The 27,350-nt window shown below is 43.3% G+C and overlaps 2 protein-coding genes across 3 annotated transcripts in view; both read right to left on the bottom strand.

Moving 5' to 3' along the window:
• Positions 1–515: 515 nt before the first annotated feature.
• On the bottom strand, positions 516–11,286 carry LOC141794855 (pyrokinin-1 receptor-like). 2 transcript variants are annotated; one of them, XM_074675414.1, is made up of 7 exons: positions 11,181–11,286; positions 10,499–10,660; positions 10,293–10,389; positions 5,556–5,761; positions 5,088–5,309; positions 4,832–5,009; positions 516–1,813 (listed from the first exon to the last, which is right to left on the bottom strand). In XM_074675414.1, the coding sequence occupies exons 2-7, from the start codon at positions 10,649–10,651 to the stop codon at positions 1,389–1,391; spliced, it is 1,281 nt and encodes a 426-aa protein (XP_074531515.1). In that variant the 5' UTR covers positions 10,652–10,660; positions 11,181–11,286; the 3' UTR covers positions 516–1,388. The 2 variants fall into 2 exon arrangements, with proteins under 2 accessions (XP_074531515.1, XP_074531516.1); XM_074675415.1 differs by lacking the exon at positions 11,181–11,286 and adding an exon at positions 10,992–11,112.
• A 7,522-nt stretch (positions 11,287–18,808) lies between these two features.
• Positions 18,809–27,350, bottom strand: part of abcc2 (ATP binding cassette subfamily C member 2) — a 30,456-nt gene continuing 21,914 nt past the window's right edge. The window contains exons 24-32 of the mRNA XM_074675407.1: positions 27,035–27,190; positions 26,723–26,922; positions 26,469–26,595; positions 26,266–26,367; positions 24,264–24,407; positions 23,131–23,289; positions 21,925–22,091; positions 19,414–19,608; positions 18,809–19,096 (exon numbers count right to left, since the gene is read on the bottom strand). Coding sequence (XP_074531508.1) covers positions 18,967–19,096; positions 19,414–19,608; positions 21,925–22,091; positions 23,131–23,289; positions 24,264–24,407; positions 26,266–26,367; positions 26,469–26,595; positions 26,723–26,922; positions 27,035–27,190 — 1,380 coding nt within the window. The 3' untranslated portion in view covers positions 18,809–18,966. The remainder of the gene's footprint in view (positions 19,097–19,413; positions 19,609–21,924; positions 22,092–23,130; positions 23,290–24,263; positions 24,408–26,265; positions 26,368–26,468; positions 26,596–26,722; positions 26,923–27,034; positions 27,191–27,350) is intronic.

Here is a 27,350-nt window from a genome sequence, read left to right as displayed (position 1 = left end):
CAGGAGCCAGTTAGAGTCTGTTTTTAATCCAGAGGATCATGGCCATCCGTGTCTGGCTCATACAAAGATTTCTTCAGATTTTTTGACAATATTTTGCTCTGCAGATTCTAAAAACCCAAATGATTTGCCTTTTTACACCCAGTATGATCTCTGTGCTCAGTCATGTTGCTAACTGGTTACAGGTTCATGTCATACTCCGAACGTGTTTCTTTCTTTTCTTTTTTTATTTTTATTTTGAACAACCTTTTTTTACCATCCAAGTTAAAAAGAGGATATATTAATGATAAAACAGCAGTATTCTTCTTTTCTAACCTATAGTCTGGATTGTCATCTCTGCACCATAAATTAAAATTAGACTGATGAAACAATTTGCAAAAATTCTGTTTTTATTCAACATTTTACACATTGTCCCAACTTTTCTCAAACTTTTTTATATCCAGGACAATTTACACCATCCACAAAATATTCTGTACACAGAAAACTAAAAATACAACATGAGCTTTCTGAGGCAGCTTTGTCAGTACCACCGTTTTTTTAATCTTGTTTTGTATTTACAGCGCAGCAGCTAATGGTGTCAGAAACCATCAGACCTGGAGTTCACCCAGGGTTGACAGTTGAGCGAACACAGTAAAGGTGGTTATCAACACGTCAGTGAAGTACCATCCATCACTGTCTCAGCCCGTCTCCATCTCCTCTCTTTGGTTTCCAGGCTGAACATGAGTGTGTGAGTCACAGCTACAGACAGGAGTAACACACACATGAGAGGAGTACAGTGAACAAACATCAACATAACGTCCAAAAGCACACGCTGGCTGGTCACACACAGTGTTTTTCTTCTGACTGTTTTTAATCTTTTATATGAACATGTTCATCAAAAGTCTGAGTTCATATCTGCAGTGACAAACAGAGCTCGTAAAAAACATTTTACAGTTTTACGTTACAGGTAAACCCTCTAAACTAAAACATCTCCAGAAGCTGCTAACAGGAAACGAACGCTGGCGTCTCTATGATCCACAAAAACAGGATTCTTTATGGTTTTTATCAGATCAACTTCTGCTGGTGAGTAGAGTCACAGCACGCTGCCAAAACAGCTTTAATCATCCTTTAAAGAAATCTACTTTAACAAAAAAAGACGCCTTTTACGACAGCACACTTTGTCCACAGGGGGCGCCAAAGTCAACACAAGCTTAAAGTTCCTCACAGGGGCTTCAGAAACACGGATCTGAAAAGTTTCAGGATTCAGCTAGACTCTACAACAATCACTGAGAAAGAAAGAGAAGGAGAACACGTGTTCGGGAACCAAACCAGGTTTTTCATGAACTGGGCAGACACAGCTGGAGAACCCTCGACAGTCCAGAAAGAAAGGATCAGAGCGCCTGAGGCTGCTGTCAGCTTTTTGAGGTATCTTCACGGACCTCAGCGCCTCCCTGACCCCGTTTGCTGCAGGTTTTATTCCCCTTGTCACTTGCCCCCTCTCTGCGTAGTTTCCCATCAGTCCTCTCTCTGGCCGACGTGCTGGCCTCCTCCCGGGAGCTCCTCTGCCACAGCCGAGACACGCTGCCGTACCTCAGGTAGCAGTGAGGCCTGAGCCGGCCCAGAGTCCTCCAGCAGGCCCTGCGAAACGTGTGCGAGGAAATGCAGAACAGCAGGGGGTCCAGGGCTCCGTTGATGTACCACAGCGGGAGGGACAGGTAGGATTTGAGGACGGTATAGACTGAGAGGACCGTGTCGGACCAGATGACCACGTAGACCTGCATCAGCGACGAGGCCATGTCTGGAAAGTTACAAATGAAAAAGGCCACCACCACTGCGCCTGGAATGCAGGACAAACATCAGTACATTAAGCTAACGGCTAACAAGAAACCATGAATCTATGTGACGTCTCCCTGAGGTTGGTGGTTCCCCCAACAAAGGCAACCTGACCCTCATGTTAGCAAACATGCTACAGGTGCAAACACAGTCCATCTTGCCTTATTTTACCCAAAGGCTGTAAAAAAAACAAACAAACAAAAAGGCTCACCACAAAAACTGCTCCCCCTGGTGGCTGGCTGCAGTATAACTAAAAAAAATCCATCTCCCCAGTCATTCCAGATGGGCTGTGGTCAATCTTTAAAAATTAATACACCTGGTAGAAATGTTTCCGATTGTTGTGATTTGAATAAATTATTTTCGTGTTCACGTCCCCTTTTTTCTGAAAAGTTCTGTTTTCGTTATGAGAGCTAACAGGCTAACAGGAAACCATGAATCTACGTAACGTCACCCTGAGGTTGGTGGTTACCCCAACGAAGGCGACCCAGCCCTCATGTTAGCAAACATGCTACAGGTCCAGACCTATGCTGGGTTCCAGGCAACCCCTAACTCCTGAAAGTTTACTGGGTCGGGGGTCAAACTCGTACCAGATCAACGTACTCTGAGTCACGACTTGTGACGTCACATCACTTATCTGCTGAATTTAACACATCGGCAGCAGCTTCTCTGGCGTTAGCTAGTTTCAGCACATTAATCAACACAAATATGTTTTAATATAACCACAAATCCTGTAAAATATAAAGTACAAGCTCCTGTTACCATAGTTGTGTTTCCCCTGCTCTGTTTCCCTCAGAGGAGCGAGTTGCCGGCTCCTCAGCTGGTTTAAATGATTAAGAATTACGATTATAATGTCTGCCATGTTGGTTTGTTTACATCCCAGAATTCCTTGTGCTCAAGCAACACAAAACCTCCACCAGAGCCATCCGTCCCTCAGCACCCTGTGGTCCTGGTGTACGGCTGAGCAGAGACGTCCCTCTTTACATCCAGGCAGTAATGGACACGGCGGAGGACGATCAGGCTGAGGATGCTCCCACAGCAATCTGTGCTTCAAGAGAGGAGCTGTAACCTGGGGTCAGAGCAATCACAACCAGTGTTTGCAGCAGAGACTGACAGAAAGACTCAGCGTGATTGGTTTTCCTGGTTATGAGACTCCACAGCAATGAAGACGAAGATCAGCTCTCCTTTATTTTCTATCTACCTGCTGGATCTGACCTCTGTGGAGCACATTTGAACAATCGACGGCCATGTTTGGTCTGATTGAATCATTAAATCTAACGTGTGAATCCTCGTTACTGTTGGCTATTCTGATTTCCCATCATCCTGGATGAACTTTCATCACAGCCTGTCATGAGTCATGGTCGACACGCTGATGGAAACGCACGGCCACATCAGAAGATCACTTGTTGTAATTAGATATTCCACTAAAACCTTTTCATTTATATGTAAATTTACTCAAAATAATTACTCCAACTTATCAAATTGTTCCATTGACCAGTGGCAACCCTTTCCACAGGTATCGCCCAGTGGGGAATTATGGGTCAGTGAAACCAGGAAGCAACCAGCGTGGAGTGTCGCTCTTCTAGTGGATCGTAAAATGAAGTTATTAGCAAAACAGAGGAAAACATTGAAAAAAAAGGTCTAAGACACTGAACTCATCAGACCTGGTGTGAGCACATACTGCTGTGTTTTCTAGATTAACCTGAAGTCGTTGTTATCCTGACTCATTCAGCTCCACAAACAAATCTGGAGGGAGGATCAAAAATCACCTGTTTTCATGGTTTAATAAAAAATGTTACCTCGACTTCCAGTTTTATATTTTCTCAAGAATGGATGAATTATGCATTTGTGAAAAGTTTTTGATTTCTGAAGGCACTTCACAGCAATCCAGGGGTCATGACCCCGCTTTGGGGACCACCCCTCAGGGAAACGTTCAGGCACATCATTATTTTGATCTCATGTTTCTCTCTGCGTAGAGACTGGAAACCCCTGATTCAAACATCATAAAGAAACAAAGACCTCATGAGTTTATCAGTGCCTTAAAGGTCCCATATTCTGCAAAAATCACTTTACCAAGTCTTTTAGTGAAATGTGTGGGTCTTTGTCTTTCCTCCCAGCCCACAAAATGTGATATTTAATGACCAAACCTGTTCTTAGTAGAGCTTGTTGATGTAAAATCCTGACCTAAAACCAGCTGTTTGGATTTTGGGGATTTGCTGACGTCAGCGATTCCCTTTTTTGACCAATCAGGAGCAAGTCTGACCTGATTGGTCCACCGGAGCAGATATGCCCAAGTTAAAGGGCCATCACTGCTCTGTTTTTGGCTGTAATCAGCCACATAGCTCCATGCTCAAGCTTCCCATCTCAGAAGAAGACAGACTAAGTGTCTAGAGTTCATTTATCAGGAAATGTTCCAGCTACACTCAGTAAAACTGAGCATGTGTGTGCTAGTCACTTCACGGCCGACTGCTTTTCCAACTTTGGACAGTCCAACAGAGGGCTAGCCAATAGACTGGTCCTGAATCCAGGCGCATTACCAACCATCCTCCAACAAACCTGGGACCCTGGAAATGTGAGTATTTTAAATGCTGTGTGCTGTGGAGCAGATGGAAGAGCTTTTCCTCAGTGTCCCCCCTGTCTCTGTGTTAGCTTCAGGATGCTAACTTTAGCTGCAGTTAGCCTGTTGTTTTAGCCTGTAATGTTACGGTAAAGGAGCTTCTCTGTTTTCTAAACATTGTGCACTCGGAGCTCGTGGCGCCGCTCTCAGTGACGTGGAAGAGCGGGGCGGTATCAGCGGTGGCTCATTTACATATGAAGGCCACGCCCACTAAATCAGAGCGTTCTGAACAGAGGGGCTATGAGAGCCTGGAAACAATGCTGCTGTGCTTGATTTATTGGCTTTTTGGACCAAAACATGTTACTACCATTTCATGAAGACATCAATGATCCAGATTAAACTGCAGGAAAGGAGCAGGAGATGGGAGCTTTAACCTCACAGCTCAGTGATGTGATGTGATTGGCTCACCCATGAGTTTCAGCGCTCTCTTCTCATTCAGCAGCAGCTTCCCGTTCTGGTGGCACTGCACGTCTCGCCGCCCCTGTGGATCCGGCCGGGTCAGACCCATGTTCCTCCTCTGGCGCCCGTTCCTCTTCAGGTAGAGCAGAATGAGCATGTACAGCGTGAAGATGGTGACCAGAGGAACCTGAGGCAGGAGAGGCGGGGTCAGAGCTTCCTCGCTCCTTTGATCGGATAAAGAGAAATGGGACGCGGCTCATCTCACCAGAAAGAAGAAGCCCGCCCTCAGGAGCAGAGCGCCTTTGTAGATGGGAGCAGGGTCTGGCTCTGTCATCTCACACATGGTGGAGACATGAAAGGCGTCTTCCTGTTTGGTGGCTGTGTAGTCCAGGATGCAGGCGCTGGCCTGGTCATAGACCAGGGCGAAGGGCACAGCTGAGACCAGGGAGACGATCCACACGGAGAGCAGGCAGGGCAGCCGGGACTTCTGATGGAGAGAACAAAGAGACTCGATCAGACTCATGAAAAGCTGAGTTTAATCTGTGCTCAGTGTGTTTCCTGACGCCTGTTTGAAAACCCTCCAATCACACGATGCGTTGCTGTGATCAGCAAAGAAAAACGTTTGAAGCAGCAGTGAGAGCTTTTCTGTCATTGTTTTTCCCTTTCGTTTCCCTGGCTGCTCTGGCTACACGTCCTGGACCAGTATGAGGTACTGGTTTTCAGAGCACGCCACCTTGAGGCTGGAGACGGACCACATGGTGTGGCAGATGGCGGCGTAGCGCTCGGTGGTGAAGATCATGATCACCCAGCTGGTGGTGGCGCAGTAGATTTGCCGGACCATGAAGTAGACCTTGCACACAGCTCGGCCCAGACGCCACGGGTAGCTCTCCCAGTAATACCGGTACAGAGTTACTGGGATGGTCAGCAGCTGCAGGATGTCTGAGGTTAAAGACAGGAGAAAATTAAAACAAAGAAAATTCAAACAATGCAACAAACACCCAAAGACTGACGGTCAGAGGAAAGGACGGTGTGTCGTGGGAATGAACATTTCTATTTAAAGCAACCCTCTGATCTCAGTCTGCTCATTAAAGCTGAACCAGGAAAAACCTGCAGCTGATTGACATTTCAATGACATTTGCATTTAATATGCACATAAATCACCATTTGACACCTTAAATTTCAGTCGCAGTAAAACAACTCAGCACAATGCAGCAGGAAGTGACAGGAAACCCAGAGATGGATGCACAGACCATCACAGACCATCACAGACTGTACAGACTCAGTCTCCCCGTCCCCCTTTGGACCAGTGCTGATTAAAACGCCGCCGTGCACATCCTTCAATCAGTGAAGCAACGCTGGCCTCTATGAGCAAAGAGGCCAGCGTTCATTTAATGAATAACGAGCGAGCTCCTCCATTCCTCAAGTTTTTCCAATCAGAAATAATAACAGTTTTATGTTTAGCTAATGACGTGTTGAAATATGCAGACGAACAAATGTGTCTGTTCTAGTAATGTTGGTAAATACAACAAGAAACAAACCAAAGCTGTCTAACCTTTAAGTTTGATTAAAAAAAAAAAAGATACTGTTTGATAAACCTAATGAAAATTTTGTCTGAGTGCAGTATCTGTTTAATACAGTTCATTTTACACGATATCTGTTTATTTCACCGTGTGTGATACTCTGTTTAATGCTGCTCATTCAGTGCAAACACATCCTGCCTTGTTTTACCTGAAGGCTGTAAAAAAAAAAAAAAGGAAAAAAATGAAAGTTGCAAGCAGCTTTGAACAGCTTTGAAGGTGTAGGCATGAGGGTTATGGCCACCAAATTTCAGCTCAAAGTAGCTGGAAAGGCTGCACTTTTGCATCCCTGGGTGGCGCTATGGAGCATTAATGTTAGTGCAACCAGTGATAGAAATGCACTGAGGCTGTGACACTGAACCTCCGTGTGTATTTTGGTCCTGATCCAACTCCAGACTAACTACTGGAGAGCTATTAAGATTTTCATGAAGCTGCCAAAATGGTCAACTTTGAACGTCATTTGTGGCCACGCCCATTGATGTAGCAAAAATCCATTTTGAACTTATCATTGTCAATGCGTGAAGTATACACAACCCAAGTTTGGAGTATATCAGAAAAAAAACCTCGGAGTTTTAGAATGTAATGCATTGGCTAGAAATCGTCAAAATCCGATGTTTACGTTCAAATGGCGAACTTCCTGTTCGGAATTGACTATGGTCATAATAGACTTTGTTGTAGGTCTTGGCATGATTGTTATGCCCACCAAATTTCAGGCCTATAGCTCAAAGTAGCTGGAGGGGCTGAAATTTTAAGCCCCCGGGTGGCGCTATGGAGCATTAATGAATGTGCAACCAATGGTAGAAATGGAATCAGGCTGTGACAGTGAACATGTGTGTGAATTTCAGTCCTGATCCAACATTGTACGGGAGAGCTATTAAGATTTTGAAAAAGCGGCAAAATGGTGAACTTTGGCAGTCACTTGTGGCCACGCCCCCCAAAAATTATAAGAATTGTATTATGATTATTAATCTTCACTGTCTGTAGTATACATACACCAAGTTTGGGGCTGATCAGAGAAAAAACGTTGGACTAGATCGTTCAAATACGTAACCTATGAACGCAATTTTTCCCACATTCTAGCCATTGCCACTAGGGGGCGCTGTACTTTCAGATAATAAAAATTACATGGCTGCGTCTGGGGTGCAACACTGAAGATGTGTGCCTGTTTTCGTGCAGATCGGAAAAAGTTTAAAAATTCCGAACTTTGAGCCGATGTCGCCGCCACACCGAAAATATTTTCAAAAATTTAATTATGATTATTGGTCTTCAGTGTGGGTAGTAAACTCAGGTAATGTTTGGAGTTGATAAGCCAAAAAACCAAGGACTAGTCTGTTCAAATACGTAGCCCAAAACTGCTAAATTTCGATGTTTAGGTCCAAATAGCGAAGTTCGTGTTCGGAAATCACAAAAGTCGTAAAAGACTTTTTTGTAGAGCCATGCATGCTTGTTATGTACACCAAATTTCAGGGCTGTAGCTCAAAGTAGCCTGAGGAGCTGCAGTGTTAAGCCCCTAGGGGGCGCTATGGAGCGTTCATTTTTGTGCAAGTTGCAGATTCATAAATTTTTGGGGGGCATGTGAGTTTTGGGGCTAGACGTGTTCACGTGTTTTTCCAAGCAAAAGGCACGCAATCTGGGGTTAAAGGCGCACACGGAAGAAGAAGAATAATTGCAAGGGTTTCAATAGGGCTTCACCCTCAATTCTTTGGGCTCGGGCCCTAAAAAGGACGTCAATCAGCTCAAAGTGAGGTCTCCACAAAAACTGCTCCCCCTGGTGGCTGGCTGCAGTTTAGGTTAAAAAAATCCATCTCCCCAGTCATTCCAGATGGGCTGTGGTCAAACTTTAAAAAATTAATCCACCTGGTAGAAATGTTTCTCACGTCTGATTGTTGTGGTGATTTGAAGATATCATTTGTTGTTGTGTTCACGTCCTCCCTTGTTCTAAAAAGTTTTGTTTTCGTTAGTTAATATGGTACAGTCACACGGAAAGTGAATTTGCGTCAAGAAGATTACATACTAAGTCAATGCAAAGACACATTTAGATGCCGATGCACCCCGGACGCCTAAACGCTCAGGTTGACAATACTGAACTTTTGAGCGAATTCGTGTGAGGCTGTGCCGCCAATCAGAGATGACATTCCCCTACGACGTCATTGATTTGATAGCATTGGGGGGAACCACCACCTGCTCTGACTCTAACCCGCTGGAAGATGAAGAAGAAAACAATCTGTGCGGTGTGTCATCATCCAGAGTTATAGGATACGACGTGTGTACTCTACAGAGAGCAGAAAAACAGGAGCAGGCTTGGGTGAAAGTCTCTGAGGAGACAGGTTTTGAAGGTAAGTTCTGTAAATATTGTTTCCAGCTGGATTTGCCTGCACGGGTCATCACTGAGTCCGACTGTGTTTTCCTCAGTGGAGTTTTGAGCCTGATAGAGAGGAGGAAGGAGCGGGGCAGGGGCAGAGCCAGGGAAAAGATGGAAGTTCTCTGTGCTCCTCTCTTTCCTCCACCCCTTCATTATCCCCAGGGAGACTTCCGGGAACATGGGTCGGGGGTGGAGGATGAGGTCTCAGGGAACAGCCAGGCAGGGCCAGTGGAGGTGGATTACCAGGGAGAGGCAGCAGGCCTTGATGGTGATCTCCAAAGCTTTCACACACTCTCCTGTCCTGATGAAACCACAGTTCATTGTTTTTCAGATGCTCTTTGGGCTTTTCGTCTTTAAATGAACGGGCTCTCTACTCCACATGCGCAGTGACGCGTGTCGCCCCTCAGCTGGTCAGAATAGTCCGGCGTCCAGACGCGTTGAAATTCACAAATTTGCGTTTGGTTTGGCCGCGGCATAGAGGTTAAAAATGTGGCTTCCTGTCATGTATGTAAGAAGAGATCAGACTCTTTAAAGGAAAGGCCGGTCAATGACTTATTTAACCACCATCACTCTTCACCATAGACTGTATAAATCATGGACGTAGCCTCCACGACGCCACCTGTCTGTTCCTGACACTGTGACATGAAGCCAATCCGCAGACGCAGCCACATTCACCATAAAGCCAGCTGTGAGTTTTTCCATTGTCTGTACACAGAGTGGACAGCGTGGCTGCGCCATTTATCATCGTACGGTTTTGAAGCCAAAATTTCTCCGTCTCAGGCGCAGACATTGAAGCAGTTTGCAGCCAGAGTCTGTGCAGTAGAGACTGTGAGGGATTCTGGGAGAATCTGAGTGGAGCTGGGTGACAAAAATAATAATTATTTTTTTTCTTTCAAGAGTCTAATCACTTCCTGACTCTACCTCCAGACATATTTTACAATCCCTGAAAAAAATACACGAGAACGTCAGCTGTTAATCAGCGTTAAACGTTACATAAAGCCTCGTTTTTAACCTCGTATAACTAATGAAAACAAAGCTCAGAAAAAAAAAGGACTTGGATACAAGACAGCCAAATGATATCTTCAAATCACCACAACAATCAGACGTGAGAAACATTTCTACCAGGTGGATTCATTTTTTAAAGTTTGACCACAGCCCATCTGGAATGACTGGGGAGATGGATTTTTAACCTATACTGCAGCCAGCCACCAGGGGGAGCAGCTTTAGTGGAGACCTCACTTTGAGCCAACCATTTTTTTACAGTCTATACGTGGTTCCTGGTTTTCCTGCAGCCAGACTCAAACAGATTCACGATGAAACACCAACTTCTACCACTTCCCCGCAGGCTTCATTATTTCTGACCGGATATCGCTTCTCGCTCTTCACGATAAACACAGCAATCCCCCCTGAAATGACTCAACTACTTCTGATTCCTGAAAATTGCAGCACATAAACGTGGACGGACACAGACAGGTGGAAACACAGCATGTGAGAGGAGATGAGACGGTCTCAGTGGGTTTGAAGTGTTTACCGGAGATAACCAGGCTGAGGAGGTAGAAACGGACGGCGCTGACTCTCATGTGAGCGTCCAGGAGCAGGGTCAGGATGCTCACCCCGTTAAACACAACCTGCGGAGGGAGCACAGCTTCAGTCTGGACTCCATGAATCCACAAAGCAGCTGAAGCACTTCAGAGGATGATAGCAGCGGCTGTGTGAAGTGTAAATAAAGGTACGTACTCCAAACAAGAAGACGACGCTGTAGAAGACCGTCATGGGAACAGCGATCAGCAGAGGCTCCCTCTGGGTGACACTGATATCCAGCTGAGGCGTTTCACTGGGGCTGACGTTACAGCTGAACAGGAGTCTGAGCTGCTCCGAGGAGAGGTTCATGGTGACGAGCTGGAGGAAGAAAAGAGCAAAAAATACATCCACTCATCTATGAAAAGAGAAAATGAGACAGTTTTCACAAAGAGCATCTCTGTGGCCCTGACTGCTGCGAGGACAGACTCTGAGTGAGAGCTTTAATTCCTGCTCATCGTCAGTCTGACAGAAACACCAGAGTGAAAAACACATCACTTCTCCTGAACACAGCCACTCTGAAACCTGTGGCATCTCACTACATCTGAAACACTTAACAAAAAACAGGAGGGAATGAAGTGATGAGGATGAAGTGATGAGGATGAAGTGATGAGAAGCTGCTCTCTGCTGGAGGCAGCGTAGTTAAACTGACCTGTCATGTAGTCCCTGATAACCTGTCAGGACGTCACAGCTCTAATTAAAATCTGACACCAGCTCAACATGTGACTGATCCAAACCTGAGGCTCAGAGAAGATGATGGAGAATGATGGAGATGCTGAGAGGATGCTGAGAGGATGCTGAGAGGATGCTGAGAGGATGGATCAGCATCCCTCAGACTTACCCTGAAGAAGAGGAAGAGGAGGAAGAGTCCAGCAGCTCTGCACGGGGAGAGGAAAATAACACATTTCCCTTTTCCCTCAGTGGCTCTCACTCTCTCTCCACCATGACTCTCCCTCCTCCACTACCACCTCCTCCTCCACCTCCTCCCCACACATCCTCGCGCTGATGCTGATGCTGATGCTGATGCTGATGCTGATGCCGATGGTCAGGGCCAATTGAAAATCACTCAGTGCAGCTTCTCTAAAGTATAAGATGAGCTAAATGTTTAAAGAAACGTGTCTGAGGCTGAATCACTGAAGGAAACTCTGGGACCCACAGATTACAGGAACTTTGTCCTGCAGAGACCGGCTCTCAGCCTCTGGTTTCCTGGTTTCCAGCTGATAAGACAGGCACAGGATCAGCTGCTGAGGTAAAGAGAGTCACACTGATTGAGCTGAAAACTCAGTGACTGAGGTGTTCATCAGAGAAACTATACGTAATGTCCCTTTTTAAAGGAAAGAGCCTTCAGTGATGACACATAAGGGAAATTTGAGTATAATGCAGTGACTCCTCCAGACCACTTGGTGTTGCTGTTTTGCTGGCTGTGTTTTTTGCTACAGGGCCAGACGTCGCAGGGTCATCAGCAAACAATTGTACGAGTCCCTTCGACCCAAGTCCCAAGCAAGTCTCAAGTCATTTGGTCCAAGTTTCAAGCAAGTCTCAAGTTTTTCTGTAGTGGGCACGTTGAGTCGAGTGGAGTCACAGGTTATATCTCAGGTTTTTATCTTGAAGAGAGAAACTTTATCTTCCTAAAGTAAATGTCAAAAAATCTGCAGATTATTCTTCATCTCTGCATGGATTAAACCAGCATTTCTTAAAAGATATTTATCCTTTACATGTTTGATCATTTAGACCAAGGTAGATGGCAACGGCTAGGCTACATTACATTAAAGAAACTACGTGTTTGACACAAAAAATGTTTATTTTGTACATTTGCCACATTTAAAGTGCAATCTTTTTTTATAAGGTAGCTACTTTTACAAAGGCAAAAAATGTACCAGTGCAAACAAAGTGCAAACAGCACAAAACAGGAGCTTGAATAAATATAACTTAAAATAAAGGGCCATCCGTTTAACGGATGTCAAAGTATCGGCCTACAACAGGCCTATTGCTTTAAAAAAGAAAAAAAAAAACACAAAATAATCTTGACGTGCAGGTTTTTATATTTTCTATTTTAAAACGTCATTTATCATCAGGCACTAATTTAGCTGCCTATAGAGCCTGACCACGTCCTTTATTCCCGCTCCTAAAGAATCACAGAGTGGAGTTAGTGCAGATATAACAGAGGAAAAACTGATCAGAGGCTAAATGAGAAGGAATAAAGGTTTACGGTGGAGTTATTTCCTCTGCTGACGAGTCTCCACTGGATGTTTGTGATGAAGAGTGATGAAGTGATGAAGACGGGGCTTGCTGCCATGGATGGAGATTATTGATCAGTCACAGAGGAAACAGTCGCTCATATCAACGTTTGTAACAGTGGGGAGTGAAATCGTTTGTCTGATTAACAACAATGTTCAAAACACGGTCGACAAACATCTCACCAACACACACTCACACACTTTTAACGGTGTTAGCTTGGTTTCACTCACTCGGCTTCATGTACAGTCTTTAAATGGCGTAAAGAATTGGACGTTGTTCCCTCTTCTTCGTTAATTTTAGCGTAGCATATCCTGCATTGCGCGCTCCGTCTTTTTCCATTTGAGAGGAAGTTTTTAAACACAAACTGCTCGACTTTTGGAGCAGCAGAAGATGCAACAGGCTCGCTGGTAGTCGCCATTTTATGGTGCTTTTAATTTGTATCCGGATGTTGGAGTTCCCCAGAAGGAATATCTGAGTTCAGGGGTAAACAGTAATTAAGCTCCTGTTAGATTAATTTTGTTTCAGAATATACGACCAGTGTTTGACGTAATAAATCAGCTACATGCTACAAGTCGTCGAGTCAGCTGGTCTCAAGTTGAGTCGAGTCTCAAGTTTTTTACCCTCAAGTCGAGTCAAGTTGCGAGTCGTCAAATTTGCGACTCGAGTCCAATTGTCTGGTCATCAGGGGTTTATGGGATACACCTGGGCCAGGTAAAGGGTGGATCTGAATAGTCCTTCCTAAGTCCTTTCCTATCCACTTTACCTTAACCCTGATAAAAAACGTCAGAGGGTCAAGGGAAGGAGGGGGAAAGATGAGAGGAAAGGAGGACTGCGTCCAAAGAGGAATTCAACTGCACTTTCACTGTGATGTCATATTTATGTGACGACAGTTACCTGTGACGCAGGTAAGCCACGACGAACTACAGTGTTCAGAAAATGAACTACAGGAAGCTCATCTGAGAGCATCTATAAATGTTGACAGTCTGAAGCCTGATAACACCAGAGGACTGTGGGTAATACAGCAGACTGTCAGAAACACTATCCCCCTGTTTCATTCACATCATTCATTATGAACATTGAATTCATTATATTTGGAGTATTGTAAAAGTCCTCATTTCTCCTTCTTTTACTGATTTTAATATACGCTATAACTTCTATCACCAGTGATTCATTGTTTCAGTTCAGAGTTGTGACCAAACGTTTGGGGTTATAAATCTTTTTGACGTTCACACATCGTGAATAAACACGTTTAGGCAGACACATGATGGGAAATGTTAGAAAAACAACAGTACTCACATAATTTCCGTCCCTTCTCCATCGTAAGTTTCAGCAGGAGCCGTATTTATACACGCCACGTGCTGCAAGGCATTATGGGGCGTTTTCTTCTCCTTTCCTTTTGAAAAGCATGGTCTGATGTTTCCTAAGCTAAAGGAGATAATAAAGGAAGCAACGACCCTCCTTTCCTTAACTTTTGGAGAATTCGAACAGCACTTATCATGGCCGACGCTTTAATGCTTCCAGGTCATTTCCTCAGTTAGGAAGGTTCCTCATCACAAAGGGACTCTTGGGATGCAATCCTGGTCCTGGGGACCCCCTGCCCTGCATGTTTTTAATGTTCCCGACTCCAGCACACCTGATTCAGATGATCAGCTCGTTATCAAGCTGTGCTCAGCCTGATAACGAGCCATTCATCTGAATCAGGTGTGCTGGAGTCAGGAACATTAAAAACATGCAGGGCAGGGGGTCCTCCAGGACCAGGATTGGGAAACACTGGTTTATGGGATAGTCTGAGGCCATGTCCACATGTAGCCAGGTGTTCAGGAAAACACATACATTTTTATAAATTTACACCTGTAATCCACATGAAACCACAGTTTTACGTCAGGAGAGCTGCTGAGGGTCTTGAGGTCCAGACTGTGGGGAGCAGGATGCAGGTGAATCCTGGAGGTCAGAGCAGCTGAAAGCAGACAAATAAAAATGCAAAAATCTGAGCAAAGGTTCTTAAATCAGAGCTGGACATGGCCTCGAGGACAGACAGAGCGTGATGGTCTCAGAGATCCTGCAGGGACTGGATGTCAGCACGGGGTGCTCACTGATAACAGCAGGACGGCTGATTGCAGATCCAGCTCAGGTGTGCAGAGAGTGACGAGCAGAGCAGGAAGGGGAGGGGGTCACTAACACACTAACAGGTGCACAGGGGTCTCAGAACAGGGACCGAGACCCTGTTTACACCACAATGCTTCATCTGAAAACACTAAAACACAGTTAAAAAAATCTGTGTTTACACGGAAACGTCGAGGGACTGAAAACGCTGTAGTGAGCATGCCAGGCCTGTAGGTGGAGCTATAACTGTCTTGTCTGCTGCAAAAAAGTGACTCAGAAAACAGGCTCATAAACACAGGCGCTGGTCCATGGTCTGTTGTCTGCCATGTAGCATGGCACGAAATGAGTTGGGACAGATTAAAGTCTGTCTGTAGAGGATCTCATACAGAGGGGGCAGCAGAGATAAAGTCCTGACACCAGGAACAAACAGACGAACGAAGCTTTGAGAGCGTGAGGCATAAAGACTTCATGTTCTTTGAAGAAGAGAACGAAGATATGAAGGAACCAGACCAAGAAAAGCCTTGTAGATGAGAAACATCCAGTGTATAAACCTGCGAGCACTCAAGGAAGGCCAACAGGACAAAGCACAGAGCTCACAATGATGGGTAAGACGACTACAACCGGTAATAAACCTCAGAGCACAATGACAGACGACATTCAAAGACTGTAAACATTTACCTGAAGCAGGCGTGTAAATAACAGCCTGTAATCCAGCGGTGGTAAAAATACTGTAAATACAAGCGTTTTATGAGCCCTGAGTGAAAAGCAGGACTTTTTTCTATAAAAGAACTTTCACCCTGAGTTTTATAACCAGTTTGGCAGGGTGAGCTGTAAAGGAGAGCTCACGGTCAATAAGACAACCCAAATATTTAAAACTGGGCACTGCCTCAGTGGGAACACCCCTTAAGGTAAAGATTTCAGGAAGTTTCCCCAACAAGTCACTCTTGTTTGAGAAAACCATCAGTTTGGTTTTATCTGCATCGATTGATTGATTTTTATTTCGGTCAATTTGACAATAGAAAAAATAAAAATAAATACAGAAGGTAGAAAAAAAACAAAAGCAAAGCAAACAGAAAATAATCAAATCATTGAAACAGGGACTGACCGAAAAGGTGTAGGCTGAAGATGAGCTTATATCGCCTACCCTTACCTCTAAAAGTAAAAAACATATATATATATATACTCTCTCTCTCATTTGTACACAGAAACAATATAATACCTTCAATATGAGTACCTAAATAGATTTGTTTAGTTTACATCGACATGCATACATCTATATAAGCAAATATACATATTTATATATAAATATATGAAACTAGACTTATGCATATATATGTACACAAGGACAATGTCATACATTCAGCGTGAGCTGGACATACTTCATACATACCTTAATATGTAATTTTAAATTACATGTATTTACACATATTTACATCAAATATATATATATATATATATATATATATATATATACTCTCCATATCAAACAATCAGTATGAGGTAAATGTAATTATTGGAAGACACTTAGATATTAGAAATAAATAGATATATACGCTTAATGTGAGCTAAACAAAATTACTACAACACACTTTAATGGACTTTTTTTGTAATTATGAAACATATTATTGTATAGATGTGAAACATATTATTGTATAGATTTGAAACATATTATTGTATAGATGTGAAACATATTATTGTATAGATTTGAAACATATTATTGTATAGATTTGAAACATATTATTGTATAGATTTGAAACATATTATTGTATAGATTTGAAACATATTATTGTATAGATTTGAAACATATTATTGTATAGATTTGAAACATATTATTGTATAGATTTGAAACATATTATTGTATAGATTTGAAACATATTGTATAGATTTGAAACATATTATTGTATAGATTTGAAACATATTATTGTATAGATTTGAAACATATTATTGTATAGATTTGAAACATATTATTGTATAGATTTGAAACATATTATTGTATAGATTTGAAACATATTATTGTATAGATTTGAAACATATTGTATAGATTTGAAACATATTATTGTATAGATTTGAAACATATTATTGTATAGATTTGAAACATATTGTATAGATTTGAAACATATTATTGTATAGATTTGAAACATATTATTGTATAGATTTGAAACATATTGTATAGATTTGAAACATATTATTGTATAGATTTGAAACATATTGTATAGATTTGAAACATATTATTGTATAGATTTGAAACATATTATTGTATAGATTTGAAACATATTGTATAGATTTGAAACATATTATTGTATAGATTTGAAACATATTATTGTATAGATTTGAAACATATTATTGTATAGATTTGAAACATATTGTATAGATTTGAAACATATTATTGTATAGATTTGAAACATATTATTGTATAGATTTGAAACATATTATTGTATAGATTTGAAACATATTATTGTATAGATTTGAAACATATTATTGTATAGATTTGAAACATATTATTGTATAGATTTGAAACATATTATTGTATAGATTTGAAACAATAATCGTATCGATTTGAAACATATTTTTGTATAGATTCGAGCTTTCAAAACCAATTTGAGTTCATGCAGCTGAGACTGAAACAGATTAAAGCAGATTGCAGGGACTCCAAGGCCTGGATTAGAGAGTTAGAAGAACAATAAATTACAGTATCATCTGCATAAAGGTGATAAGAAGCATTTGACGTGTTGACACACAGGCTGTTGATGTAAACAGACTGCCACTGCTGCTTTGTTTAGCTTTTGCTTTGTTTAGCTTTTGCTTTGTTTAGGTTTTGTTTTGTTTAGGTTTAGCATTGTTTTGCTTTGTTTTGCTTTGTTTAGGTTTTTGCTTTGTTTTGCTTTGTTTTGCTTTGTTTAGCTTTGTTTTGCTTGGGTTGTTGGAGCGTTTACTTTCTAAACTTCAGTTGAAGTTAGCTTTAGTAGATGTTTTGTTTTGCTCTATAGCTGGCCTTGGTTCTTAAAGTTATAATTTGTGCTGATTATTTTCTTTTCCTTCGTATAAACCATCTTTTAACTCTGTCGTCCTTTTGTTTGAGTATTACAGATTGAGCGGTGTAAGCCTCACCACCTGCTCCTCACTACCCCCACTGATTGTGTGTGAGTGGTTGTTAGCACTTTTTGTTTTTTTTCATTTTCTCTCTGAGCACATTTTTCTTTTTCCTTAGTTGCCGTGTTTGAGTGAGTGCAGGGCATTTGGGCACGTGTGAATGGTAAGTCCTCTGCACCCCCCTTTCCAGTCACAAGCCATCATATCAAAAGAAACTTAAAGAGTTTTTAGATTTTTTTTAGACCAATCAGGTTTTAGGAAGCCACACAGCACTGCTACAGCTGCCCTGATGGTTTTAAATGATTTTATTCATGTATTTGTAACCGAGGACCAGGTTAAAGAGTTTTTTTCACTCAACTAAATAAAAACAACGTCTTTAAACCATTCCAAAAGTAATTTTCTAAAGATAATTTGGAGGAAAAGCAAATTGGCAGCAAGAAAATCAGAGACAAAAACTGATCAAATATTTTGCTTTATTTAAAAAAAAAAGAAATCTGAAAAATGGGCAATAAATCATTTTAAGCTGTAGAAAATTATTTATTTGAATCTCTTTTTAAAAATAGAAAGGATGTAAAATGACTATGCTACCTAAAAAATCCAAACACAATCATTAAGGAGAATATTGAAGACTAAGGGTTAAGTTGATCACTGACCGTCTTTCAAACACCTTTGCCAGAATACACAGTTTGGAGATGGGCCTGTAATAAAATAAATTATTCCAGGTTTGCTTCCCTTCTTCATACTTTAGGAATTTTATGAGTCGTCAGACTGAGGTTACAATGAACTGCCTTTAAATCTTGTAGTGGTCTCAAGAGGGTGAGACCCCCAAATATAAATTTTATTGTTTCTAAATAATTTAACGTGTCAGTGACTCAGTGACTCGTCTGTAACAGCTGGCTAAAGAAAAAACACCTGTGTAATAACAAAGCTGTTGACCCCACGATCTTTATGAAACTGATTTTAGGTTCAATCCTTTTAATCCACAGGAGTCATTGATTAAAAAAAACAGGTGAGCCGTGTTTGAGAAAGCATGTTCATTTATTTTACAAAAATCCTTCACACACAGAAAATGATTTCCTCACATTTCACCTATAAATACAAACATCACAAACATCGTTTTCACAAAGAACAATCCAACTTTTCAAATCAAATACAAAAGAAAATTTAGGAACATAATCAAAACAAAAAGTGCAAAATCAAAGAACGGTGACTTCGTCTCTGGTTATCCCAGCGTCTTTCGCCATGGCGTAGAAATGACCTTGTTTCTGGAGCAGTTCATCCGGAGAATCAAACTCTACGATCCTGCCGGCGTCCAGGACCATGACCCTGTGGAGAGACAGAGACGTCAAACACCGCGAGGTGTGTAATTCACCGCTGGCTGACAGAGAGACGACAGGAACATTTATGTGTTTCATCTCTCAGAGCAAATCGCTCCTTTCACACTTTGCATTTTCTCAGGGGATAAAACGTGGAGTAAACGCTCCCCGCGCTGTTTCCTCCTGCTCAGATCACCACGTGAGGCTGTCCTCTTTGTGTTCAGTGATTTATTCACAATGTCACATGTTTGGAGGTTGTTTTTCTCAGTGATTTTCTCACTGATTTCCTGTAGCAGGAAAAAGGGACAGAGACTCCCTGAGACCCACCTGGAGCTGTCCATGATGCTGTGCAGGCGGTGGGCGATGGTGAGCACCGTGCAGTGGGAAAACTCTTTGCGTATCGTGTTCTGGATCAGGTCGTCCGTCTCCAGGTCCACAGCTGCCGTCGCCTCATCCAGGATCAGGATGCGTGACTTCCTCAGCAGAGCTCGCGCCAAACACAGCAGCTGCCTCTGGCCAACGCTGGAGAGACAGAGACCAGATGACCAGAGAAATCAGCCACGGGCGGTATAAATCTTTATTTAAAAACAGACGTGTGTACGCCTCTCAAAGCTCCCATATTCTGCAAAAATCACTTTATTTAGTCTTTTAGTGAAATGTGTGGGTCTTTGTCTTTCCTCCCAGCCCACAAAATGTGATATTTAATGACCAAACCTGTTCTTAGTAGAGCTTGTTAATGTAAAATCCTGACCTAAAACCAGCTGTTTGGAATTTGGGGATTTGCTGACATCAGCGATTCCCTTTTTTTGACCAATCAGGAGCAAGTCTGACCTGATTGGTCCACTGGAGCAGATACCCCCAAACCCCCTCCCTGCCCACTCCCCTACCCAGAGGGGAATGCCAAAGTTGAAGAGCCATCACTGCTCTGTTTTTGGCTGTAATCAGCCACATAGCTCCATGCTCAAGCTTCCCATCTCAGAAGAAGACAGACTAAGTGTCTAGAGTTCATTTATCAGGAAATGTTCCAGCTACACTCAGTAAAACTGAGCATGTGTGTGCTAGTCACTTCACGGCCGACTGCTTTTCCAACTTTGGACAGTCCAACAGAGGGCTAGCCAATAGACTGGTCCTGAATCCAGGCGCATTACCAACCATCCTCCAACAAACCTGGGACCCTGGAAATGTGAGTATTTTAAATGCTGTGTGCTGTGGAGCAGATGGAAGAGCTTTTCCTCAGTGTCCCCCCTGTCTCTGTGTTAGCTTCAGGATGCTAACTTTAGCTGCAGTTAGCCTGTTGTTTTAGCCTGTAATGTTACAGTAAACGAGCTTCTCTGTTTTCTAAACATTGTGCACTCGGAGCTCGTGGCGCCGCTCTCAGTGACGTGGAAGAGCGGGGCGGTATCAGCGGTGGCTCATTTACATATGAAGGCCACGCCCACTAAATCAGAGCGTTCTGAACAGAGGGGCTATGAGAGCCTGGAAACAATGCTGCTGTGCTTGATTTATTGGCTTTTTGGACCAAAACATGTTACTACCATTTCATGAAGACATCAGTGATCCAGATTAAACTGCAGAAAGGAGCAGGAGATGGGAACTTTAATGGCTCTAACAGACACGTAGGAAAAGACGCGTGGTATAAATCTTTGTTTAAAAACAAAGTGTTCGCCTCTTAAAGCGTGTCTGGATGTTGGAGTTCAGATTATCCCAAATCAACATTTTCACTTTGACTGCAAATGAATTTAAGCCCCAAATATCAGCTCTCAGCTTCCTCAGTGACTGATAATCTGTATCAGTTTCTGAAAAAACATATCGGTCAATCACTACTTTCCCAGCTCTTATTGAGGTTTAGTTTGTGTCCTGTCGACCAAAGCGCCTCAGATTTTCTTTTTTTACTTTTGTTTCTGTAAAAACAGTTTTGTTGCTTTTGAAAAGCATTTTACTGTCAGAGTCAAACGCTGAATGTTACGTAACGCTCCTATAAAAAGAAAGAGGAGAGAAAAGTGTAAAAATAGCTCCTCGGCTGTTTGGACCCAGAATTACACAACAGCAGTGGAAACTCAGCAATCAGAGCCGTCAGAGCTCAGACCAGGCTGTAAATCCTCACACACAATGAGCACTCTGACTTTCTTATGATGCAGAATAAAAACTGATAAATATCCACAGCTGGTCAAACCAGGGTCTGTGTGCAGAGCTCAGAGAGCCTGAAGAACCGTGGTTTTATTTTTCCTCCTCTCAGAACAAAGACGCTGCTGCAGATCCAGAAAGCTTTGAAGCAGCTGGATCCACCACATCGCCGCTATTCATGGCTTTTTTTTTTTTTTCAGTTTCTGATTCTGCGTTTCCTTTGTGCCACCTGTGACTGTGGTTTTCAAAGTGGGGGTCGTGGCCCCCTGGGGCCCGGCAGACAGCACAAAGGGGACCTCTCAGAAAATTGGAGGGAAGGAAAAACTGGAATTTATTTATTTTTAGATTTGTTTTTGTCCTGAGCATATGAAAGGTGAAGTGCTAGGGTCACGTGCTTCTGACTGTATCTGTCCCCGCCCCCTGTGACCGCTGCAGCCTCAGCCTGATGATGTCATGACCCGTGTTGACCTGCCGTTTGCGTCTGTTTTTGAGCTGTCTATGAAACTGAGCTGGACTTGGAGGGTCTCCCCTGGTCTAGCTACGGGCTCCATGTGAGGAAGGAGGACCCCACCCTGGCTGACGGAGCCCTGAACACCTCCTCCCTGTGCAACAGCCCACCTCTGTGAGTCTGTTCATCACTTCCTGCTCTAAACAAATCATATAATTATCAAAAAGAGAATAAAATACATGCTGAAAGTTGAGATTTCTCCTCACCTGAGGTTCTCTCCTCCCTCGGCCACCTCATGCTGCAGACCCTCCTGGAGCCCGCCCACGTAGTCCTTCAGGTGTGAGAGCTCCAGCACTCTCCAGATCTCCTCATCGCTGAACCTGTCGAACGGGTCCAAGTTCATCCTCAGCGTCCCAGAGAACAGCACCGGGTCCTGTGTGAGCAGGGTCAGATCAGGGTCAGATCAGGGTCAGATAAGAGTCAGATCCAGGGTCAGATCAGGGTCAGACCAGGGTCAGATCAGGGTCAGACCAGGGTCAGATCAGGGTCAGATCAGGGCCAGACCAGGGTCAGATCAGGGTCAGATCAGGGCCAGACCAGGGTCAGATCAGGGTCAGATCAGGGTCAGATCAGGGTCAGATCAGGGCCAGACCAGGGTCAGATCAGGGTCAGATCAGGGTCAGATCAGGGGTCAGACCAGGGCACCCTCCCAGACCAGGGTCAGATCAGGGTCAGATCAGGGTTAGATCAGGGTCAGATCAGGGTTAAATCAGGGTCAGATCAGGGTCAGATTAGGGGTCAGATCAGGGTCAGATCAGGGTCAGATCAGGGTAAGATCAGGGTCAGATCAGGGTCAGATCAGGGTTAGATCAGGGTCAGATCAGGGTCAGATCAGGGTCAGATCAGGGTCAGACCAGGGTCAGATCAGGGTCAGATCAGGGTCAGATCAGGGTCAGATCAGGGGTCAGATCAGGGTCAGATCAGGGTTAGATCAGGGTCAGACCAGGGTCAGATCAGGGTATGGTTCCAGGGTCAGATCAGGGTCAGATCAGGGTCAGATCCAGGGTCACATCAGGGCACCCTCCCAGACCAGGGTCAGATCAGGGTCAGACCAGGGTCAGATCAGGGTCAGATCAGGGTCAGATCCAGAGTCAGATCAGGGTCAGATCAGGGTCAGATCCAGGGTCAGATCCAGGGTCATATCAGGGCACCCTCCCAGACCAGGGTCAGATCAGGGTCAGATCAGGGTCAGATCAGGGTTAGATCAGGGTCAGATCCAGAGTCAGATCAGGGTCAGATCAGGGTCAGACCAGGGTCAAATCAGGGTCAGACCAGGGTCAGATCAGGGTCAGATCAGGGTCAGATCAGGGTCAGACCAGGGTCAGATCAGGGTCAGACCAGGGTCAGATCAGGGTCAGATCAGGGTCAGACCATCAAAGACCGGGGAAATCTGTGTTGGTTTGTGGGTGTACCTGTGGGATGATGGTGAGGCTGTTCCTCAGGTCATGGAGGCCGATTGTGGAAATGTCGATGTCGTCCAGGAAGATTTGACCCTCAGCAGCTTCGATGATCCTGAACAGACAGTTGGTCAGGCTGGACTTCCCTGCTCCTGTGCGTCCGACGATACCGATCTGAAATCAGACAGAGACGGGAAATAAAGTTAGAGGAAAGGTCCGTCCTTACAGACTGATCGACCTGACGCGTAAAGATAACTTCAGATTTGATTCCTGTTTCTTAAAGAAACTTTCTGAAGTTTTATCCACACAGTTTCAGATCCCTGAATCTCCCACAGGCTCCCCGCTGAGCTGCGTGTGTGAAGACGAAGGCAGAGTCTGACTTTTCTCTGGGACCGTCCAAACACTCCTCGGTGTCGTTTCCTGAGAATAAGAACGAGCTGTGCTCTGACTTTATGATCAGTTTGAGACGTTCGTTCATGGTTTCTCTGCTGAAGCAGGTGTTAGAGCTGTCACACAGCGCCCACCACTTCCTGTCCTTTACACACACTTCATATCATAACTGCTCGAGGTGAAGCAGAAAACCTTTCCTTTCAGCTGCTTCCATACGTTTAATGACTCCTCCTCCTCCTCCTCCTCCTCCTCCTCCTCCTCCTCCTCCTCCTCCTCTTCCTCTGATGGATCTGTGTTGAATGGTATGTAGCAGGTACAGACATGATGTACTCTTCTCTTTGTTTCCTCTGTGCTGCTCGTTCTGCAGAGACACTGAACCTTGATGATAATAACTCTGTTTGTAGGAGCAGCACAAGTGTTTGTGACTGAATGACAGTAAGTGTTTGTCATGTTCAGATCTGCCTCTACCTGAAATAAAGTTTACACACACTCATGTCTCTGATCTTCTACAGGATCACCGGTTACTGAGCCGCACACTCCAAAAAACTGGAACGTCTCCTCGATGACGCAGACATGACTTTTTTATAACCGTTTATCGTTGTGGAAATGTCGTTGGTTTCTCTCCCAGGCTGCTCTCCAGAGTAGAGGAATAATGATAGGTAACCATTAACCAGAGCTTCCTCTTTAATTCACTCTTTCTGTCAGAGTCTGTTTCCACCTCTCTGAGCTCCTGGTGTTTGGGCTTCATGCACACTCACCTTCTCAGTGCTCTTGATATCACAGGTGATCCCGTGCAGGACCAGGTCTAATCCAGGTCTGTATCGAACCTTGAAGTCCTCAAACCTCACTCTGCCATCCTTAGGCCACTTCTCCGGGGGCCGAGTGTAGTTCACCCAGGCAGCCTGCAGACACAAGGAGCACACACTTCAGACCACGACAGGAACTGGACGTTCAGACTCTTTCTGTGCTGGTTAGAGGAAACAGATGAAGCTCCTGACAAAGAGAAGAAACCATCGAAGCGCTCTGAAAAGTGCTTCACATGATAATTCATAAACAGACACAACAACTCTCAGGGACTCAGCTCCCGCTCCAAGGACGAGAAGAGTACACAACAAGTAGGATAAAGAGGAAACTGAGACCCACTCACAACCAAGAACAACAGATCGTCCTGTGAAGACGTGACTGCACAATGGGAACAATGGGAACAATGGGAACAATGGGAACAATGGGAACAATGGGAACAATGGGAACCTGTTTGAAATGAAGCAGCATCGCAGTACGTGTCCTTCACAACAAAATGACAATGTTAAGGCCGCAGCAAAGCTTCAGCAGGTGGACTGATGACAGCGCCACGCTGTGCACAAAACAGAAACATTTTCTCCCCGGGGACTCCGTCTTTAATGTTTCTGTCTGTTTTTTTTTAATTAGCACAAAACAACAACAACAAGAATGACAACAGTAAAACCCTAACCCTGTCAAATAGAAAGCCCTGACAGAGATTAACCTGAATTTAACAAAACATTTTTGCTCAATCAACTCATCTGGTAGCATCACAGTTTGGGCAGTTTGTTTGTATATATATATATATATATATATATATATATATATATATATATATATATATATATATATATATATATATATATATATATATATATATATATATATATATATAAATCAAAAAAATAAAATACATTAATAAAAAATGAATAAATGAATATAAATAAATTAATATGAATAAATAAAAAAAATGTACTATAACTAAGTAGAAAAAAATTGATTAATGTGAATAAAAATGAATAAAATAAAAATATATTTAGAAACAAATTTATAAATATGAATAAATAAATAAAATATATAAAAATATAAATACATAAAAAATATAAATACATAAATAAATGAATAAAAAATTAATATGACAATGAAATACAAATAAATAAAAAAATATTAAATAATAAAATTATAAATAAAATATAAATAAATTAAGAAACTAATAAATAAATGAATGAATAAATAGATAAACGTAAAAAATATAAATAAATTCAAGAATAAAACAAATGAATACAAAATGAAATACAAATAAATTAAAAAAATATAAATAAAAATTTATAAATAAATAAATAAATGAATCAATAAAATATAAATCAACTAAGAATACAATTGACTAACACGTTTTCTCTTTCTGCCTCGGGGCTTCAGTCAGTTTAGCTCACACAAACTGACACAGTTACAAAGTGGATTTTTAACAAACCACAGACCCATTTTCTATCAGCGGTTACTCAGTTTTTAAAGGTTTTGAAAGTTGACCCTCACGATGCATTGTACAGGGATCCATCGAGAAACGAGAAGTGTTTCTGTCAACATGAACTGTTGAAGGGGTTTAATTAATTCAATGTTCCCTGAGTCTGTTTGATCGGGGAAAATGAAACGTGATTAATATCCACAGCAACGCTGAGATTAATCTGATTTAAAGTCATCTGACAGCTCGGCTCAAAACAACATTCAAGTCAACTGTCATGTTGCAGCGAACAGATTCTATCTTTAGACTCATTAAGCCCAGAGGAAATGAACAACTAATCAAGACGTGATTAACTGGATTAATTGTCTTTTCAATCACTTGACAGCACTAATTGAAACCTGTTGAAGTCTGACACTTTTGGGATGGAGAGGGTCTCCACAACTCCAGCCCAGTTCAAGATCAAACCCAAACCAGGTACCTCCTTAAAGACCTGAGACCATCCCAGACCTGCAGAGACGTACCTCATTTTCAATCTCGGCGTACTCGCTGACTCTCTCCACGGCCACGATGTTGGTCTCCAGCTCTGAGGTCATCCTCACCAGCCAGTTCAGGGTCTGGGTCACCTGCAGCACACGGGTCAGGGAGAGAGCAGCGGTTAGAGAGTCCCTGTGAACAGAGACCTGAGGGGATCTCTGCGTGTGAGACGGTTTCCAGAGTCACTGACGTTGAGAGCGTAGGAGATGGAGAGGCCGACCAAGCCGCTGTCCAGGGTGTCTCTGGACAGGACGGCGAACAGAGCGGCGAAAAACACCACCAGGTTCCCCAGGAACTCCAGACGGATGGCCAACCACCTGCAGGGCACACACACACACACACACACACACACACACACACACACACACACACACACACACACAGGTAAGTGAGTGCTTAAACCCTGATGATGGTCTCTGCCTGTGTGGGGGAAGCTTCAGGAACCTGTTGGAGACTATCCAGGGGTAGACGCTCTTCAGGTTTTCGTCGATGGTGACTTCGTTGTGTTTGAGGAAACGCTCCTGATGGCCGTACGCTCTGATCACTGACAGGCCCGACACCGTCTCACTGAAGTGTGAGTATATGGGGGAGCGGGACACCGAGTCCAGGCGACGAAGCTGCCTCGAAGTCGCAACGTAGAAGCGCTAGCAGAGAAAATGTGAGGATTAATGAAGACTGTCTTATTAACAAAACACTTCTGTTTTTAGGTCTGCAGCTTTACAATGAAGACGTTTCTGTTTCTCGTTTTTGACCCACCTGTACAAAGAAGTAGACGATGGCCAGAGGAATGATGATGATGGTGAAGAAGGGCGTGGCCAAACAGATGACAAACAGAGTCCCCAGCACGCCCAGCAGACACAGCAGCCAGGAGCGGAAGGACTGTGGGATGGCTTCATCCACGGTGAAGATGTCCTGTGACGGCAGATATCAGGAAGTTAGTCTGACGTCAGGGGTCAGGGGTCAGGAGGCGGGGCAGGCTGCAGCTCAGGCCTTCACACTCACAACAGAAACCTGGGTCTATCACACGTAGCTCCTGCTCTCTTATTTCACGTTGAGTGGTTAAACATGACTG

This window comes from Halichoeres trimaculatus, unplaced genomic scaffold (genome assembly GCF_033239565.1).
Source record: "Halichoeres trimaculatus isolate MK-OKI-2021-1 unplaced genomic scaffold, fHalTri1.1 fHalTri1_scaffold_8, whole genome shotgun sequence".
Classification (NCBI taxonomy): Eukaryota; Metazoa; Chordata; class Actinopteri; order Labriformes; family Labridae; genus Halichoeres; species Halichoeres trimaculatus.
This window is presented reverse-complemented; position numbering and strand designations above follow the sequence as displayed.

Excerpts from the sequence above, each read along its gene's own strand:
- LOC141794855 (XM_074675414.1), bottom strand. The coding sequence starts at position 10,651 with ATGAACCTCTCCTCGGAGCAGCTCAGACTCCTGTTCAGCTGTAACGTC. Across the intron at positions 5,010-5,087 it reads GGGCGGGCTTCTTCTTTCTG|GTTCCTCTGGTCACCATCTT; the intron begins GTGAGATGAGCC and ends CTCCTGCCTCAG. Across the intron at positions 1,814-4,831 it reads GAGAGCGCTGAAACTCATGG|GCGCAGTGGTGGTGGCCTTT; the intron begins GTGAGCCAATCA and ends CCTGCATTCCAG.